Raw genomic sequence first — 19,748 nt, 5'->3', positions numbered from 1 at the left:
ACAGACAGAGAGAGATATAGATATAGAGATAGAAAAGATAGAGATATAGATATAGATATAGACAGACAGACAGACAGACAGATAGATAGATAGAAAGACAGACAGACAGACAGACAGACAGACAGACAGACAGATAGACAGATAGATAGATAGATAGATGTGTGGCTACTTTTTTATTCTCAAGATACTGTGTAAAATACAATTTGTATTTCCAACGCAAAGATGTTAAGATGTGTAACTTCGGTTGACTTGGTAGAGGAATAGCTGGCTGGAGACCAGCGCGCAGCAGCAGTTGCTCTTCTCTCCGCCTCGAAACACTCTTTGTCCCCTTTTTATGCAAATCTTCATCGGTATCCGGAAATGAACAACCCCGTGACGCGAGGGGCAGTGCTAGCATAGCATCGGAATGAGTAAAGTGCCGTCCTCAATTTGGACCTGAAACTTGTTCAGCGGTTCCTGTCAGCGGACGGTTTCGCACTGTTGCGTACCGACATGGGGTCACCGGGGTCACCGGGGTCGAAGGCTGTCGGAGGACGGACGTTAACATGCGGGGTGAAGCCTCTCCTCGGACCTAACGGGATGCCGCTCGGTTAGTCTCCCCCTGAGCCCGCAGTCGGATTTATGTGGCGCACGAGCTAGCAGGCTAGTTCCCAGGCTGTTATTCACGAGCTGCTTCACGCACCACACGGGAAGTTATGGCGCGGTTGGTGTTGGAGCAACTGTCAGATTTCGGGGACTTTACTGGCGGTGAAGACGTCCTCAGACTGACGAGTCACGAGAACACAAACAGCCTGTCAAACGTCCGCCTGAGCCCAGAAGGACGTCACGTCCATGTCATCTTTCGCGAGCCTCAGGTCGGTCTCGTGACTCTGGACAAGTTTGAAAGACCCCATCTTGTCCAGAACCAGAAGAAGCTGGATTTGCGGTCGACGCGAGCCGTGCCCATCGTGGACGTGTTGTATTTGGACCATCGTGACAGCAGCAGAGACACGGCGGCCGTGGCGGTCGTTTATGAGAATGGGAAAGCGGAGTTTTGGAAATTCCAGGAGTGCAAAGCAGGCTGGCATCTCCTGCAATCTTCAGATCTGTGCAACAGCCCCCGAGCAACAGTGGTGTCCGTGTGCGCATGGTCCAACCTCCTCATCTGGTGTGAGGAGAGGCCGCCCTCAGAGAGCACCCCTGCTCTCAGCTCCACAAGGAATAAGTTGAGATACTGTGTTTGCAGACGTGACTTCGAGGTGTCTGAGGGGGCTGTGAGCCTGGGAGGAGTGAAAATCGCCCTCCACAACAATCCTAAATTCACGGTGGTCAGCTCCGGTGAATTTGTACATCTTCTTCCTGATTTGAAAGGGAAGCCGCCGATGACCGTCTCCAAATGTTTTCTCTCCTGGTCCCCTCTCCAAGATTCCTTCACAGTCGGCACCACATGCAAAAGCACACCCCTCAAAAAGCTTTCAGCTCAAGAGTCTGACTTAAAAAGGTTGCTGACGGACTGTTTGGGATATTTATCAACACTTGAACCACCTGAGATCTACGACTTCTCTCCCACGGCCTGTGGAGGCCTGCTGCTGCTGCTCAGCACAGGGTGGGTGTGTCTTCTGCAGAAAGATGGGATGCTGCGGCAGGTATACAAGCTGGCAGGCAACTGCTTGGTCACGCGTGGTACTCACACGAGCCTCTGCATGTATCAGGACGTCATAGCGGTGGTGATCGGGCAAAACCTGCATCTGATAGACGTGAACTGTGGCAGAGAGCTGGAAAAGATCACGCTGAAGAACGAGGGGGTATTGTATGTAAATTGTGCTGAAAGATGTGCACCTCACCTGCTCTTAGAAACCGGTCTTTTTGTGGTTGTGAACAGGGAGACAGACTCCAGAGATTGCGGCTCAAAGCGGAAGCCGTCTTGTCTCAGTGCAGTGGAGAGTAATCATCCAGAAGCCCTGCTGGTAGAGGCTGTCTTTGAGGAGGCCTGTAAATACTACCAGCAGAGGAGCCTGAGCAGCACCCAGCTCACTGTGGACACGCTGAAGAAAGGAGGTAGGTTCCAGGCGCCCATCTCTTTAGCGTCCATCCTCAGGAACTACCTCAGCACAGGGCTGAGGCAGAAAGGAACAGAGCCGTCCCAGAATGGAGGAGTCGGATGTACAGCAGGACAAGACAAGCTCATGGTTTCTCTGGAGTCTGAGCTCAAGGCTCTGGTCTCTCTGGAGGAGGTGAAGGGGAGTTTAGTGAGGGGGAATACCAAAGAGGTGGAGGCAGTGTGCGAGAGTCTCGTTGAGAAAGAAGTTGCCAGGCTGCTCTCGGTCTCAGAACTGGATAGAGAGGCTCTGCTTTACCTCAACTCCCTCTTCAGCATCTTCCCCTGCCAGTTGTGGAGAGCAGCGCAGGCTGCCCTTCAGCTACACCACAACGGGGACGGCTCTCTGTCCAGCAGGGCTCCCCCAGAAGTGTGGAAAACTGTCCTCAGTCCTGCTACGACACCCAGCACCCCGACCTGCCTCTCTTTGACAAACGGTGGGCCAAAACACAATTATAGCCTCAAAGGTGATCACAGCACCAACTACAAACACACACAGTCCACTTCTCCAGCTGCCCTGCCTGTGTTTGAACTCCTCTGCCACTCAGTGTTCTCCTTCCAGCCCAGCTGGTTGCCCAGGTTCCTTGAGCTCGCCCAGCAGCAGCAGGGCTCCGCCGGCCTGGGCCTCAGCCTGGCTTCTTCCTCCTGGGGCTTCTCCAGTGGGAGGGGAGGGGAGGGCGGGGAGAACAATGTGCCGCTCTACAAACGAGCCCTGTGCGTCCTGTCCAGCCTGACGCCAGACAGAGATGGATGCCAGGACTTAGAGGTGGAGCTGCTGCTGGTCAGTGGGCGTCCTAATGCCATCCTGCAGGCGTTGAGGATCCTCATGGCCAAGCAGCAGTGGGAGTGGGTCACCCAGGTGGCCCAGAAGTTCTGCAAACAGAGTCCGCTGCTCAACAAGGAGATTTTCACCACTCTGCTGTATGAGGTGATTCAGCACAGAGACCTGGACCCCTATTTGGACCTGCTGTGGGCGCTGTGTCCAGAAGACCTCACGGTCACCACCATTCTCAACTTGGTGCTGAAAAACCTCCCTTCCCCTAACACCGTGCCCTCCTCCTCCTCCTCCTTCTCCACTAAAACCTCCATGTCCCCTGCTCCCTTTGCAGACTCCCACAGCAGCCAGTTGACCATCGGACTGCTGAAACCTCTCCTGAGAAAAGTCCTTCAGAGGGAGACCAAGCCTAGCCAGCGCTATGCAGACATCCTCCAGTCACCATCATTCCCCCCTCCTGCACCTCCTCGCCAGCCCACAGAGCAGCCCAGGTCGGTCTCAGATCCGAGCACAGACTCCCCTCTTGACGACAACATCGCCCCGGCTTCTCTTGCAGAAACACCCGACCAGCATTCGTCCACACACACAACTGTCCCAAGAGCCAGGGTTGCGCAACCCGCTAACCCGGTTTAATTTCCATAGACGTGAACACTCAACATGATAAACAAAACCTCTCTCATAAAACATCCCACGCATAATCCGACCAAGCTTTGATGCAGCGTGTGTTGACGATCAAATTAAGACCGAATAATATACTGTTGAAGGTATTATCAGTGTAATGCAGTTAATTGTGATATTTGATGGTGTTTTTTAAAGAGATTGGTAATGTCAGATAAAGTGTGACTACTAAAAACTATGAAATTACTACTGAAGATCTGACTAGTGTAAATAGCACAGGTAATTCTTAAAGTGTGTGTGTGTGTGTGTATGTATGTATGTATATGTGTGTGTACATCTGCAATGTTATTTATCTCTTAAGCCTTAACTGCACGTGTATGAGAATGCTTTTGCATAGTCTTACCTTGAATAAGAATAGTCTTTATCAAAGCACCATTAATAAATTATAATGTCTTGTGTTCAACTGCTCAGTCTAAAACAAAGCCACTAACTCCCATGGCTGCCTTTCAGTTGTTGGTGTCAAAGTGGCTTCATGCAGTGGGTAATCTACTGAGACAAGCCGGCCTTTGTGTTTGAATGTTTGTTTTGAGTGTGGAATAGTTTAGAAGAGGAGGCGGGTACGGTGGTCCAAGGTTCCTTGATTGACTATTAACATATCATAAGTGCTTAAACATTAACCTGGTTTCGATGGGCTCAACCAGACCGTGTGACCTCTAAACCACACAGCAGTCTGCCTTTCTGTCTTTTGCTTCAATTTTTAAAGTCTTGTCATCTGTTTGTCTCTCTAGACGCCATCTTGTCCTCTTTGCTCCCTCGGAGCCTCACAGGACATTCCAGACTTTATACCCAGTAAGTGACTCACAGTTTGACTTTAAATTCAATTGTGGAGGTAATTCAGTTAGTATTGGAGTGTGGGTTTGGTATGTTGTGACTAACATGGATGTGCTGCTTGCATCAGGTCATGTACGTCTTCCTTAATGGACCCAGTGAGGGGAATGCTATTAAAGATATTAGGTAATATTATACAAGATATTAGTCTTGTTTCCTTGGCCATGTTAGCTTTCTCCATGCTCTGGAACCGATTGCACTTTTACATCACCCCAGTCAGTATTGTTTGGCCCATGCATCTGTCCAGATGAATGTTTTTCGATTTAGTGCTGTTAACAAAAGTATATTTAAGTGCCTATAGTATTTAATGCCTTATTAATGTTTGTGCAGTCTATATATTGTGTGTTTTAATCAAAGGAAGCAATGAACAAAATGTGGTTTATTTTCTCACACTCTTTTGAAGACTACTAAAACATCCCTTTGCCTTGCATGGGTGAGATTTGTGACATCTCGAAATTGTTGAATGACAATCGGACTCTAAAATGCTGCAGAACAATCAGTTCATTTACAGCGTAGCGTCACATTCCTGCTGGGTCTCATCTTCTGGAGGCAGATCAGGGTAACAACTCTTGGCCTCTCCAGTCAAACGCTTTTATTGTGTAGGACATTTTGATTTCAATATGAAACCTGCTGATTTCTTCCTCTGGTCTGACTGTACTAATGGTGTCATTCCAAGCTTTGTGCACTTAAACCAGCTCAACCAAATCTGTAGGACTGAGTGCAGTTCAGTGCCGTGAGTTTCTCTGTAGCAGCCCATCTGAGAGCCTCTGGGAACGGGGCTCATCCTGATGTTATGACTGCTCACATGTTAAATGTTTATTTGCCACAAACTGATTTCTGTTGAGAACGATTCCTGGATTTGCTCAACTAAATTTCACGCCTACATTCTTACTTTGTTTACTTTTAATGATGCTCTCCTTTAAGCGTTATTTGAAAAAACAAGTATTCCAAGTATTTATGAACCGATGCTGTCTGCTATTAAACTGTAGATACAACGTATGTTCGCTGTCCAGAGTTCTTCATATCGAGTTGCTTGTTCTGCAATAAATGTGAAGCTTGTTAAACTCATTGTTGTTGTGACTGAAGTTTTGATTGCACTCTGGCAGCTTTTGAAAGTTTGAGGTGCTGTTTGATTGCATCGTGTTCCTCCCTGATGCATGATGGGACTGAACAGACGGCCAATTAACAAGACATGCATCTGTCACACTACCTGCCACACGTCTCTGTGCCCGCAGTGGGCTGACGTTCTGGTTTGTTCAGCCCGTCAGCATATTCCATTCACACTCCTGCACAACAGGTCTGCTGACAGGTCACATGCTATTTAATCTGAAACAACTAACATGTCAAGGCCAATATTTCCATAAAGTTTATTTACAGCTAATTCAGTCTAACCAGAAACACTGTATATAAAAGCTTAGCCACGTCTTGTACACTCGATCATTCATTCACATGATCCACTGCCCCCATTTCTGACTTTCACCATATCCCTGCTATGGACAAATCCACGTGTGTGTGTGTGTGTGTGTGGGGGGGGGGGGCGGGCGGGCGCGTGCACTCAATCGTTTCCATGGTCAGGGCCTATAAGCGGAATGTGCAGTTGTTACCCATTAAGCTTATCTTAGCTAACTCTGAAAACAAAAGTGTGTGTGTGTGTGTGTGTGTGTACACTTGCTGGTTCTCACAGCAACTAAGCAGGTTCCACATGGCAATGTGAAGGGATATGATATCACAGGAGTGGAATAAGTGGAGAGTGGAGGGTGGCTCATGTATCTTCAGTAATAAGAGGCCGAGTCTTCCCAAAAGGGCTGTAGAAAAAGTCCTAATCTGATACAGAACATCCCTCAGCCAGTCCCTCTATTTTCCTCCATCATTTTTCTTTTGCTTTCACTTTGTGTCCAGCATTTCTCTCTTCAAGTTGAATTCTCATCTCATATTACAAGGGTGTGAGTCACTCTGGAGCTGTAATTGATTCACTTGTTCTAATTATAGATGCATTCTGTAAACAATAACGAAGCTAAACAAATGCCGCCTGGCTGTTCCTTTGTCTTCTGCTTGTCTCTGAACACTTGGCTATATGCTACAGAGCTGCAACAATGAATGTATCAATGGAAGGATAACTGCACTAAAAAATATTGTAATCATTTATATTTATGGAGCTCTCGGGCTGGAGTTAGTTTATTTTTCACACATGTTGGAATTGCCGGCCGTAAAGCAACACGGAAGCCTTGCGGGTGGTGATACTTCTTATAGCTTCTAGGTAATGCGGTGAATAGATTTAATAATCATACCGCGGCTCTTGTTTTTTTTCTCCCGTGACTGGACAGACTATACATGAGCCCAGGGATCATTAATCTATTACATTTGTACTTGGGCATACAAATGAAATCACAGCCTTTGATCCAGATGTCAGCAGTAAATGATTGAATCAAAGAAATAACTTACAAATCAGAATCTTCAATAGCACGCAGGTAACAGGCAAACAAAAGTCAGTGTGTAACGATGAGCAGAAAAAGAACAAAGGGACCGATACGTTGTGAATAGGAACCTACAAATAGGGAAGCTGGAAAACAGGTGAGCAGGAGGTCTGGTGACTGCAGGGCTGACAAGAAACTGGTGACACTAATCAGGGCAGACAGTCAACAAAGGCAAGAAACCCCACCAAGGTAAGGAAGTAAAACCTGATACAAGACACGAGGCAGGAAACCTAAAAATAAAAACACTCAACTGACTGAACAAAACCCAAGACTGCGACGGAAGGGTTGAATTCACCAGTTTGTGTTGCTGCAATTGCCAAAGAGACAGGTTTGCATGGCTGGACTCTCTTAAGGAGATGATTGTGCCCTTTTTCACTGTTGTCTTTCATTGTCCTTAGTAAGACTTATTTAAATCGACAAAACTTCCTGTACTTAAAAAAAGTACTTTACCACACAGTTTATCTGTTATTATTTGACCATTATCTAACCAACACGGATGCATGTTATTTTGAAATAATACAAGTTAAATGTGTACGTCTTGGTTTTCAGTCAGCTCACACAGAAGTCCTCTTCTCGTGTTAATTAATATACACAGTGTCACATGAGTGAGGAATCTGTTTGCATGACTGTTGAGATACCAGAGAAGCGTGATAGTAATCATGATCCCTGAGACAAGCCGTCCTTGTCCAGCCCAGCAAATCATAACCTGCTTTTAACTGTTTGTGGGACTGTGGACTGTATTTGTTACCAGAACCGAGCTTGTTCAACTTAGATTGGGAACAATGTGAAGAAGGTTCATGTTCGATCTAAAGGGGAATGCTGAACTGTGAAAAGCACTTTCATGGTTTGTGTGGAAAATAAACTGATCTTTGAGATTCCACTTGTGTTACGGCTAAAAGGTAGAAAAATGCACAGCAGACTTGTTTGTGGATCAGTGGCCATTTATTTACAATAGTTCACAACATCTCAATCCCTTTGACCAAATTAACGATTTATAAAGTGCTGTGTAACAGAAATGTAAAACACAATCTATTACTGAGGACAAAGCAGTACAAAGTGCAAAAATAATCATTATGGAATCATGAATCACGTCAGTTGAAAATCTAAATGTACAAACGTAATCTTAAGCAAAGAAACTCACGATGAACTTTGCGGCCGTATGTATCGGTTATTCCAATCATTTCCATTCAGTTTCCGTCATTCATACAAAAATGTGTGCTTACATTTCCAATATTAGTGCAAATGTGATTAAGAATTTGATTTTAAAACTGTTTTTGCACTGGAAATATTATGATATTCTATAGTTGTACAAATCCAACAATGACTTAATTTAACTAACAAGTATTGTTTGTGCAGCTACACTGTTGCACAATGCTGGAATGAGGTGGCCAGACCATAGCAGCAAAAGGCTGGAACATTATAAAAAGCCTGTTGGCACGGTAACGCTCTGCTGCATTCAACACTGCACACAAACATCACTGCATTTAAAGGTGATTAACTCACAGAAATGTACTTTCCAGTTTGAAATATACAACCCATCCAGCAGTAGCTCAGTTCATATAGAAAAATACGTACAAAACATTTATGTCACATAATAAGTCACTTTGAGAGGTTTATTTTAAATTGTGAAAAATTCCCTGCCGATTCCCTTGTGTCCTGAGGTGTGACACTGTGAGGTTCCACTAATACAGTTGCTTTGCATCTGGTGAAAATTGAAATAAGTAACCTCACCATTTCTTCTTTTTATGAGACTTTTCTTTCTTTTTTTCAGACTTAACCAGAGTGACAATGTGCACCATGTGTCTCAGTCATTTAAAGCTGTAACCAACATATGCCGTCCTCTCAGGGGATTTTCATCTGGGCCCGTGGGATGTGGTGCATAATTAACTTGTTACTGGAAATAGAGACATTAAGAGCAGTCAAAGGCAGGCCAGCAGAGTCAAATGAATCAGTCATGTGATTCGAGTAGAAACATTTAGTAGATGTTGTATGTCATACGTTGTTTGTGCTACTTACTCGTAGACGTCAGAAAACTTCATTCTCCTGTAGTACTTTGCTAGTTTGATAGAAAAGATTATGCTGGGGATGAAGAAGATCATGCACCAGCCCAGACTGAACCAGAATGCATTCTAAAAAGACAGAGCAATAGGTGTAATGAGGACTGATACAAAAGGACAAACACAAGCCATTTCTCAAACTAGTCCCTACTCTCCAGACTTAATATTTGTCCCAAAAAGACCAATTAGTCATGACCGTGTACAGCTGTCGGTGCAGCAAACAACACCTGATCCTCACCAGAGTCTCCACGATGTAAGAGCAGAGGATGATCTCAGCCGAGTCCACAGCTCCCGCCACCGGCCTACAGCGGCCCACCTGCTGTGTGATCTAAGGGAGAGGACAGAGATCAGTACCGTACAAACATCGGACTGTGTGTATGTTCAAAATGTAAAAGTCGGACCAACATTTACCGTAACATTTGCCCAGTTAGCATAATTAATGAAGTAACCCAGCTGACAGTTCACAAACATTCTGCTCTCCTAGGATCAAGAGAGAGAGAGAGAGTAAATTCCAAACATGTTTTCCCTGCTTCATGTGGGAGGTCGTGAGGAATCAGTGCAACTTTTGGCCATCTCAGCATGTGGACTTCTGGGTAAATCCTCTGTAGTGACCCGTAAATAACTGCAATGGCAGTGTGACAAGGCAAGGCAATTAAGTTATTCATAGAGCACATTTCATGCACAGAGGGAATTTAACATAATGCATCAAACATCAAATATAAGGCTGGTGATATTCTATATTTGTATTACTCTCAACAAATCCCACAATTACTTAATCTAAGTAACAAGTATTGTTTGTGCAGCCACACCGTCGCACTGGGTGACATGTTCCTTCATTAACATGAACACCCACACACAATTTACTTCATTTTGGGTCAATCCCATATGCACAGTCGTGGTGATGTAAATACTGACAAGAGCACCAGCTGTGCATAAACCGCATCTTAAGACAACCGCAGCATGTGCTGCCGTTTGGTCAACCTTTGTTAAAAACTACAATGCCCAGGTGTTTGAGGAAATCTTTAACAAAAAGCTACATATTTATGAGCTGTTTCTTAAGATTTTAAGACCGGGTTCTAAAGTCAGAGGAGAGATGTGTCCGTTTTTTTTGTTGACGTGAAAAAAATAACACGGTCAGCCATATCCTTTAAATCAATAATTGAGGATGATTATTCAATTCTAGATTTAAGTGCATCTGGATATTTAAAGTGGATGCTGGTCATTGAAGTCGGGTTTGTTACGATCCCACCAACAATGTTTACATGGCAAAACATGTCATCGAAAATCAATAAAAAGGAAACACTAGCACAGTCCGTTGGTAAAAAGCTTGCATAACTACTATGTAATGCATGCGCTATTGACGTGGAACCAACAAGCACATTGTTTCAACTACAAGCAGCACACCTCCTCTGGCTAAATGGCTGACCGACCACATGGCATTAACTGAGCACATGGAGCCCTCTTTTTTCTAACTCATGTGACTCGTGACTCCACTCACGGTCTTGACAATCTGTGTCATATTTGTTTTGAGGAAGTCTTGTACTGCTCCCACGTTGCTCAGCACCTCCTCCACTGTTCCCTGGAAGAGCCGGAAGAGGAGGGGATGAGCCACAGGAAGAAAGAGACGGGAGTTACTTTTATTCTTGGCAGTGTTCAGGTGTTAGTCAGTGCCCTCACATTCATTTTTTCTGCTGTGGATACAAGTCTCCCGATGGTTGAGTTCAGGTTGTCCTGAGGGCAAAATCAGTAGATGTCCATGTTTAAATTCAGATGGATGACCAATATGTGAAAACCAGAATGAGGTCATCAGGAGAGATGGCAGCCCAGATGGGGCAGGCTACTCACAAGTTGTGAGATGATGATTGTTTCTATATCGGTCTGGATTTGCCTCAGGGCCTTGGCCTCATTTTGGAGCTCTTCTCGAATATCATTGTTGGGCTAGAAACAAGCAAATGGTTGTTTATTTGCAAGACACACGCAAACCCGAAAAAAAAAAAAGTATTCAGTGAGGAATCATGTGACGTGTTTATAGCGCAGAGAAGCAGAGTAAGGTGTAAAAGGATAACAAGGCAATATGTATCATGTTAATGGAACTGACTTGAAAGGTAGCGAGCAGATCAAGTATATCTGCTGTTTTATTCAGATTGATGCTGGAAATGTTGTTCATCTGAAAGAGACAAGCAGGGGACACTGGATCACAACGTCACGTCACACATGGATGCACGTAATGATGATAAATCTACTCAAAAATACATGCAATTCCATGAATAAGGCCCTACCTGCTGCGTGACAGCAGTGGAGTCAATATTTGTAGCATTGCTGGAGAATTGTCTGAGCAGGTTTTTATCTTCAGGAGTCAGGATAGTGATGCCGGACAGAGTGATGTTTGCATCCTCAAACTGCTGCTGCATCTGCTCTGTGTACTGAGTGTGTGAGCGACACATTTCAACATGTGTTCAATGAAGTTACTCTTTTGGAACATTGTTTATTTTGAGCAGTTTAAAAGGACTGTTAGGAAACTCACTTTAGTTACATTGAGCAGGTCTTCAAGGTTTATGAGCTCATACAGGTGGAGCGTTGTCCACACAGGCTGGTTTTGCTCACAGTCTCTGTAAACATTAAGTACAACTAATCCCAATAATACATTTACAGTGCTTAATTAATACCACAAACTTTAGACTCATAAATAAAAAGGAGGAGAAAAAAAGCAAAAACCTTGTAAAAAAAAGGATTCTGAGATGAACAGGTGTGTACAACTAAACTACATGAAGACAAGCCTGTGTGTATGCATGCACATGAGTATATGCATTTGTTCCTGTGTGAGAGGTGAATCGGCATCACACACCTATAGATATCAGAGATATTGATGTTGGTTTTCAATCCCAAAGTTGCACCTATATCCAACCCTGGAAATGCACCTGGGGTATCAATGAGCTGTGGAGAGAGGAGGCATTACTATTGACACAAGGCTATCTCACACACGTCTGTAGCTGCTTTCAGATCCCTGCAGATATTGGTTTGTGCAAGTGTGTTTTTTGTGTTATTGTTACCTTTAACAGTTGTCCGTCACTCCAGGGCCGACAGAGCAGAGTGTAAACGTTCCCGCCCACCTGGAACAGCAGCAGCACAGCTATCATGAACAGCCATGAGAAGAGGAAGCTGAGACCTGCACCGCTGCATCCAGGTCAGAGGTCAAACAAGAGTTAAGGAGGTGAAACAGTTAAATGTTTCCCCTCTGGATAAGAGCATCCCATGTTGCTAAAAATGAATCCGACATTAAAACCCATGCAGCACTCACATCATGAGGAAGGTGCCTCCACAATCTGCTGTGCAGGAGCGGTTTGTGGGGTTTGCTTTGGGTGTCAGACCCAGAGGGCCCAAGACCAGACCCAGGAAGTTACACACCACCACCAGAAGGACCACGCAGCACAGGGCCACACACACTCCCCATCTGAAGAAGTATGCACACATGGTGAGTATGTGATTTTTGGCTTTTTCTTGCATTGATCACATGTGTTAACACATCTGTTTGTTTTTTGTACCTAATATGCTCGACTCTCTCGACATCTGGTGCGACTTTGCTGATTTCTCTCTGCAGCAGGTTCAGCTTCTCTGACACATTGGTCAGAGCAGATAAAGGGATGTCGTTGGTAACCTGAGAGATCTGTGTTTTTATGTTACCTAACAGCCGCTTGCTGCCTAAAAAACACAGGGACACACAGAAACACATAGACATTTTTAATATGTTATTGATCTTAAGACACTAATATCTGAAAGAGTGAAGGCCTAAAGTGTGTGACAGTTAATGTGCTCACTCACTTTGAACTACATCCTTAGTGGCATTGGTCACGCTCTGGGGGATGCTGTTGAAATAGCCCTCCACCTGAAAGGCAGATAATTCACATACATACAATTCTCACATAGTGTTGAAGTTGAATCGTGTCTTTCAACCAGTAAGTCCACTCTGTTTACACACATTAGCTTCCACTCACAGTGTGTAACTAAACAATTATTACATTATCTTTGGTTAGAAGTGTTCAACACTCTTCCCTATCTATCCACTTATTTAGACAGGAGGCATAACATTATCAAGATTGTTGATTTTTTAGCATATTGTTATTAATCAGAAGTCACTGACCTCAATGATTTTGGATTTGAGATCAGCTCTGTTGATTCCATCCATTGCAGACTGGAACTCGTTCAAGCTGGGAATCTGTGGAGAAAAACCGAGACACAAACTATTGTGACCAGTCGTCACATGTAATGACGTGTTATACCTCGAGCGAACAGAAGAGGGCAGCAGGTCTTTATACATTTTTATAGATGGGCCACAATAAAATAGGTTGATAAGATGGCTCTTCTTTTGTCTTGTTGTCATGATGGACATTATATATTAATATAGTATTCCCTTTAATACTGATGAGGAAATGAGACAAAACAAGATGAGACGAGAGGAGAACAGATAAGAAGAGAGGAGAGGAGAGGGAAGGACACCAGATCAGACCACAGAAGAGGAGAGGAGACGGCAGGGGAGAAGATGAGACAAGAGAGAAGAAAAGAGGGGGTGAGACGTGGGAAGAGTAGACTAGAGGAGAGGTGACAAGAGGTGAAGAGAAGAGGGTAAAGGACAGGAGAGAAGGCGAGAAGAGATGAGATTAGAGGAAAGGAGAAAAGACGAGAGAGATTGAGAGCAGAGGAGCGTCTGCATGTGCCAGAGTTAGGAGTGTAGGAGGAATAGAGAAGAACAGATGGGAGGACTCAGAGGACAAATCAGCTGTTTAGACAAAGCCAAAAATGAAGAGCTATTATCATGTGTCAGTGTATCAGCCTGCGTCAGAGTTTGACTGCATAAATGAATTAAAAACGTACTAAATAAATAATAAAATCAAGTACATTTTGTTGCTTGATGATGATGTCTTGTCAAACCCAATAAAGGCTCTGATTCTTTGTCTGTACTTCAGGAAATTGAGCTGTCAAACCTAACTCTTCTTTTGCTTCAAACATTTGAGCTGAGATGACTCCATTTAAAAAGAAAACACAGGAATATCTCTTGCTACTTATGAGGTTACGCAAAAACAGGACTTACAGTTATGGAGGTGTCCAGTGTTAGGGTCTGTATCTTAGTGTTACAGCCACTGCAGTTTTGGTTGGATAAAGTGCTATTGATTCGATTTTTAACCGCAGTGAAGTTGGCCTGGAGGTGGTCCATGCTGGACTGCAGCTGGGCCAAAGATGAGTTCAGACCCTCCAGTTGAAGATTGGTGTTTTCAGTATCTGCTCACACAAATGAAAAACAGTCAGTTTATGCACATGGTTAAAAAGTAACAATTATTTTAAGACTACGACTTTTTTGATGCTGGCTTTGAGATCAAAAGTAATTAAAAAAGCTCAAATGAAGGGAAGTTCTGAACAAAAAGGGAGCACTAAAAGAGAAAAGAGATTGATTATTTAGGGAGCTATAATCCAGCTGCTTTTAGTGAGTGGACAATATCGGTAAATGATGCATCAACACTTGATTTGTCATCTTGGAAAAGGCAGAATTACTGCAGCCCAATAAATATATATTTAATACATTAATTTGCAGCTGTCTGTTGCAAGGGAGCATGTTTAGAAAAACAAGTCTGGAGTCTGGAATGTATTCCAGTTCAACTGAAAAAATTATATATATATATATATATAGGAAAGAAGTGAAAAACACAATATACTCATGAGCAAAATATGCGCACAATAATTCTCATGCTCAGACTGAAGCGGGATAGAGCATGCAGGTACACTGTACCTTGGTTCAGCAGTTTAACCGAGTGCAGTGCTCGGTCCGCGGTTCCTCTGATTCGCGCCTTGATCTCTGTTCCCAACTGAGGTCCAATGTCTAATCGGTACAAACAGGTGTGAGGTGTTAATCAAGGTTGAGAACAGACATTGTATCGCAGCTGTTAGTGAACGAAAGTGGTTCCTCTATTTATACATTATTAGTTCTCTTACCATCCAGATGGCTGGAAACCTGCTGTATGGTTCTGTAGCTCTCATTCACCACATAGTCAAATTGCTGGAGAGGCAGAGGAGGGAAATAACTATTTAAAAGTGTGCAAATAGGATATGGGTTGAAAATCCACATACCATACGTCGATGACCGATGACTGATTACGCAACCTTCTTGTTTTTTTGCAAATGAAGAACAAACACAACCCTTCCCTGCCTTTCCTATCAACCTTCTCCCACTCTCTTAAATCTTGGGATAAGTGTATTGACACTGCAGAGTGCAGAACTGGTCTTTAACCAGTGGAATAACTGGAGGATTTGGGAGTCTGTTTGCTCTTCACATAAAAGCCGTAGACTCACAGCACATTGATGGCAGGTGTGTAGAACATAATCGGAGTAATATAATATAATCATGCTGCAGTCCCAGAACTTTTGCATATTTCCATACTCAATCAACTGGTTTTCTCTTACCTGAGGCACAACAGTGAGGAAGGATTGGATGTTGTTTATACTTTTGTTAAGCTCCAGTTGACTCTGGTCCACACTCACTTTGATGGCTTCGTTACTTTTGAACATGCATATGTTCCCAGCTCTAGAAATATGCACACAAACGCACACACACAATTCAATTTGTGTCATGAACATAATCCAAGTGAGACACACAGGCAGTGAGGCATACATATTCAAGCTGTCTTTATGCAATGCTAATTTCAGATAACACATCATTATGCTGTCAAAAAACACACATGAGAGCACTCGCACACACACACACACACACACACACACACACACACGCAAACACACGCACACACACACTCACAGGAGAATGACTGTGGTGACAAATCCGGTCCAGTAGAGAGTTCTTCTGCGACATTGAGTGGAGGATGTCTGTTCCTGGTACATCTTCCCACCACAGTTGCCACAGCAGCGACAGCACGCCAACAATAAACCAACTATAGGCATCAGAACGATGTACAGGACGCCAATGGCTGCACACACCACGAACCCCACTTCATACACCAGGGCCTGAACACACACACGCACACACAAAAAGACATGTCACGAGACGTCTCTGTGGTCTGTTGTGACATCAAACACGGAGAGACATCACCAGGCAGTTTTACATTACTGTGGTGAGAGTCCACCATCAGAGAGGATAAAAGAGTCTCATTAACTTCAGTCGACTGGGATAAATACACACAAGGCTGTTTGAACATTCTCAGATTAGCAGCTCGAGCGGCTCACTCACTCACTCACTCACACATACAGAAGTTATATGTAAATACATCTACATTCACTTACTTCATTGATGATTTCTTGATTTAACTGTATTTCAAAATTTTTTACTATTTTCAGGATCATATCTAAAAAAAATCAGAGAGAAAGAAAAGTTTGACTCAGAAAACACAGAAACCGGGGAGAAACACAGAAACCGGGGAGAAACACAGAAACCGGGGAGAGCTAATTGCTGTTCTACTCCGCCAGGCTGTGTCCCAGTTATCCTTGAACAAAAGCCCGGCCATGGGTACAATATGCCTTGTGCGCCATACAAACATTTTAATCTCTTGCATTGTAAAAGTGGAAATCTGACACCTCCATCTTGTGGTTTCTAGGAAACTAGGACAGCTTTCAAAAGAGATTGGATTTATACACAGAAACACAATGCAAAGCCTGTGGTTTATGGCCCTGGATATTATTCACAAAACACAGGCGCAGGGAACTAGAAGATATGTTGTTCAGGTGCTCTTTACACAAGGTATTTATATAGTTCTCACCATCTGTCTCTGTCACATCAGATTGCTGTCTGGCATAAATGACCTTAAAAATGAGAATTTTTACAATAAGCCATCAAGATGTTTTGCCGTATCATAGAGCAGACAGCGTGTTTGTGTTGACGCATACCGGTTCACATAGAAGGTTTGTAATGAAACATAAGCCTCTTTATGCCTCATTAAGTAAGTTGCTAGTGGTTTAACTCAAAATATCAATATCACTGAGAATAATAACTTTGAAAGGTTTTCCAACATGTCTTTGTGTCTGTTTTTTCCCTTTTTGAAATCAATAGCAAGCAGAAAGTAATAGAGAAGTTTTCTTTTGGCCATTACAACTCGTCACAGGGACAGACAAAAGACCGGTGTAAAACCAGTCTGGGTAAGAGGAAACAGTGGCCTAAAAACATCAGAGCAGAACATAAAGATAAGGATTAAAGAATGACCAAGCAAAATACAAGACGTTCCATTGCCTTACTGATTAACCAATCCTGGCATCTTTCCATACTGGCATTATTAACTTTTGTGGGGCGACTATGGGTCAGTGGTTAGCATGCTCGTCTTTCAATCAAGAGGTTGGCAGTTCAATCCCCGCCCTAGTCGATGTGTCCTTGAGCAAGACACTTAACCCTGCATTGCTCCCCGTAGCTGTGTCTACGGTGTATAATGTAAAGTGTCTTTGAGTATCTAGAAAAGCATTATATAAATTAAATGGATTATTATTTATTATTATTAGAGGAGGTTCAAGGGTTAAAATGTGTCACCTTTGTACGGAAATTATGAGTGTGAAAGGGTTTTAATGTCATTAAAGTTGCACCTGAAGCCTAGACAAAGCAATACCGTTATACAATGATGATGTAGACAGGGTCCTTTATGCTCCAGAACATGATGAAATACTCAGTGTTTGATTAGTGACTGATACACTGATGACACTGACCTTTAGGAAAGGGGTTAGGCTGGACTGTGTGGAGGAAGGACTGGACCAGAGCTGCCATGAAGCCCACACTGGCGTCCTCTTCTGTGTGCTGGTACTGGGGCTGGGTGAGGCTATGTGGGGCCGCAGCTGCAGGACAGACCGTATGTGGGGGGACAGACTGGGCTAGGCTGAGCCGCAGCAGCAGCACCACCGTGGCCGCGCTGCCCTGCCCCCTCCGAGCCTTCACGCTCTCACAAAATCCCATGTCTACAAGTGGAGAAAGATTGTTGGCTGGACAAACAGAGTGATCACCTCATGGCTCTGGAAAACAAGACAGAGAGACCGAATACAATGACACAGACTGAGTCACAGAGAAAGAGGTAACAGTGCAGTTTGGTACAAAATGGCAACAGAAAAAAAGAAGAAGCATTACAATGGCATTTCATAAATGGGAAATATAAACGTTAAGCCAACGCCTACACAAACGTTTCTGAGGAAAGAAGTGACATTTAAACCTTTATTTCATACTTCTGTACTTTACCAGAGACTTTGGAGTTTAGAGTACATGGTGCTGACATTTAAAAAGTTACAGGAAATGTCCTGGAAGAATTATTAGCAGGTATGGTTGTGATGTCATGTGTTCCTAGTGTAAACACACAGAAATGCTGCATCTGCTTGCTTCAGATACCTGCATCACCTCTGTTTATCCCAACCCATGACCCATCTCTCTCATAACATTTATAAAGTCTACTTCCGTCACAAAGCTCCCGCACGATATTTGAACAATCATCTACTATGTTTTTAGGTGTAGCTCTCTTAAGCAAATAACTTAACAAGGATTACAACATTTCTATTTCCTCTTATGGTCAAAGCAAGCTGTTGAAAAAAAAAAGAAGCACGATAGCCCCCTTAAACCTACACACAGCAGCACAAGAATATTTACTGTTCAAACAGCCTCTCTGGAAGCAAAGACTGAGCAGTTCCTCCTGGTTTAGGCACTTGTCAAGGTAAGGGTGAGAGTGAGAGGGTAAAAGAATGAGTTAAAAGTCAAATGAGAGCAAATGAGGAAAGGATAGAAATGTAAAGGAAAGCACAATGTAGACACCTGAGAGCAGAGTGAGCATGTGGCTGTTTTCAACTCACCTTCCTTGGCCACACAGATAAGGAGAGTCGCGCTGATCTGATCTCCAGTAATTCAGTGAGGGGCGTGTGAGTCTTTAGGTCCTGTAGAAACCTGATATGCTCTGCTCTTGCTGTGAAGTTGAAGCTGGCTGTGTGCTCGCCTGGAGAACACTGAGAAGTGAGGGAGGGAGAGAAAGGGAGGTTCTTAAAGATAGATCCAGGGAGAGAGGGAGGGAGGGACGTGGGAAAGAAGAGTGAGAGCAGTGGGAAAGAAGCAAATAATTGGTAGGGTTACCTTCCAACAAATGGTATTTTCTACCACTTTGCTTCCTGGATTATTGAGAGCATCAGGGGGAAATAACAGGTTTGCCAAGGCTATTGTGCCAGTACCAATTGCACAGTTGTATACTGTATTGTTATATTGCGTTTTTTGCTGGATAAAAAGGTAATTTTTCGGTCACCCAGTCTCTCCAAGTGTACCGCCAAGCCCATATCTGCAATGGTGTGGTATCCGAAACAAGTAACAACGCAGACCAAATATGCAGGACAACATAGCTGGGAAGGAGACAGTTGGGGGAAGAACATTTTAGAGTTTTGAGAACATATCATCTAAATGTTACCGAGAAATGTTTCAGCTGACATTATTGAAATAAATTAGTTCTCCCCCATGTTATCACTTTTGTCAAGATATACAGTATAACTCTGCAGCTGAAGAAGCCAAGACTAGAGTTAAAGCTCTACAGACTGAACTACGCTTAGTATTAAGCTACTTTCAGGAAAAGAAGAACCACACCAGGACAAAATGGAGACATTGCTATTACTTACCAATAACTTGCTTCTGCTGAGGTGACACTTGAGGGAGAGAAGAAACTGTGACAACGTTGTATAAAGTCTTGTTTGTCAGCTTGATCCAGGGTATGATGACACTGCCTGCTCTTTGTCACTCATTTGTTACACCGCTGAGAGGAAATACAGTAACAAGAAAAGGAACACGGTTGGGCGTCCCTAATTGGCTTCCCAATTCTGCTGATGAAAATGAAGTGAAAGGAGTGTACCTGTCTGTCCTTGTGTCA

At 43.7% G+C, this 19,748-nt stretch overlaps 2 protein-coding genes across 5 annotated transcripts; one reads left to right on the top strand and one right to left on the bottom strand.

Annotated features, from left to right (window-relative positions):
- The first annotated feature begins 382 nt into the window (after positions 1-382).
- Positions 383-5,426, top strand: LOC117744113 (Hermansky-Pudlak syndrome 6 protein). 2 transcript variants are annotated; one of them, XM_034552228.1, is made up of 2 exons: positions 383-3,343; positions 4,259-5,426. In XM_034552228.1, exons 1-2 carry the CDS (start codon positions 696-698, stop codon positions 4,446-4,448), a joined length of 2,838 nt encoding a protein of 945 aa, XP_034408119.1. In that variant the 5' UTR covers positions 383-695; the 3' UTR covers positions 4,449-5,426. The 2 variants fall into 2 exon arrangements, with proteins under 2 accessions (XP_034408119.1, XP_034408120.1); XM_034552229.1 differs by lacking the exon at positions 4,259-5,426 and having other exon boundaries at positions 383-3,095; positions 3,187-3,330.
- A 2,329-nt stretch (positions 5,427-7,755) lies between these two features.
- Positions 7,756-19,621, bottom strand: prom2 (prominin 2). 3 transcript variants are annotated; one of them, XM_034552651.1, is made up of 25 exons: positions 19,501-19,621; positions 18,697-18,846; positions 17,575-17,874; positions 16,171-16,232; positions 15,689-15,894; positions 15,340-15,460; positions 14,872-14,935; positions 14,669-14,758; positions 13,976-14,163; positions 13,028-13,102; positions 12,709-12,772; positions 12,432-12,588; positions 12,188-12,340; positions 11,940-12,063; positions 11,735-11,823; positions 11,414-11,498; positions 11,169-11,312; positions 10,988-11,056; positions 10,735-10,827; positions 10,567-10,620; positions 10,388-10,468; positions 9,301-9,369; positions 9,128-9,217; positions 8,849-8,961; positions 7,756-8,726 (listed from the first exon to the last, which is right to left on the bottom strand). In XM_034552651.1, the coding sequence occupies exons 3-25, from the start codon at positions 17,816-17,818 to the stop codon at positions 8,675-8,677; spliced, it is 2,487 nt and encodes an 828-aa protein (XP_034408542.1). In that variant the 5' UTR covers positions 17,819-17,874; positions 18,697-18,846; positions 19,501-19,621; the 3' UTR covers positions 7,756-8,674. The 3 variants fall into 3 exon arrangements, 2 of the variants coding, with proteins under 2 accessions (XP_034408542.1, XP_034408543.1); XM_034552652.1 differs by having other exon boundaries at positions 18,697-18,879; positions 19,501-19,602; XR_004611178.1 differs by lacking the exons at positions 7,756-8,726; positions 8,849-8,961; positions 10,388-10,468 and having other exon boundaries at positions 9,192-9,217; positions 10,525-10,620; positions 19,501-19,606.
- Between the last annotated feature and the right edge of the window lie 127 nt (positions 19,622-19,748).

The sequence above is a fragment of the Cyclopterus lumpus genome, chromosome 15 (genome assembly GCF_009769545.1).
Source record: "Cyclopterus lumpus isolate fCycLum1 chromosome 15, fCycLum1.pri, whole genome shotgun sequence".
Lineage (NCBI taxonomy): Eukaryota > Metazoa > Chordata > Actinopteri > Perciformes > Cyclopteridae > Cyclopterus > Cyclopterus lumpus.
Note: the sequence above shows the minus strand (reverse complement) of the source record. Positions and strands in the feature narration are given on the sequence as shown.

Excerpts from the sequence above, each read along its gene's own strand:
- LOC117744113 (XM_034552228.1), top strand. The coding sequence starts at position 696 with ATGGCGCGGTTGGTGTTGGAGCAACTGTCAGATTTCGGGGACTTTACT. Across the intron at positions 3,344-4,258 it reads CAGCCCACAGAGCAGCCCAG|ACGCCATCTTGTCCTCTTTG; the intron begins GTCGGTCTCAGA and ends TTGTCTCTCTAG.
- prom2 (XM_034552651.1), bottom strand. The coding sequence starts at position 17,818 with ATGGGATTTTGTGAGAGCGTGAAGGCTCGGAGGGGGCAGGGCAGCGCG. Across the intron at positions 12,341-12,431 it reads GAGAGAGTCGAGCATATTAG|ATGGGGAGTGTGTGTGGCCC; the intron begins GTACAAAAAACA and ends ATACTTCTTCAG. Across the intron at positions 8,962-9,127 it reads CTTACATCGTGGAGACTCTG|AATGCATTCTGGTTCAGTCT; the intron begins GTGAGGATCAGG and ends CTGTCTTTTTAG.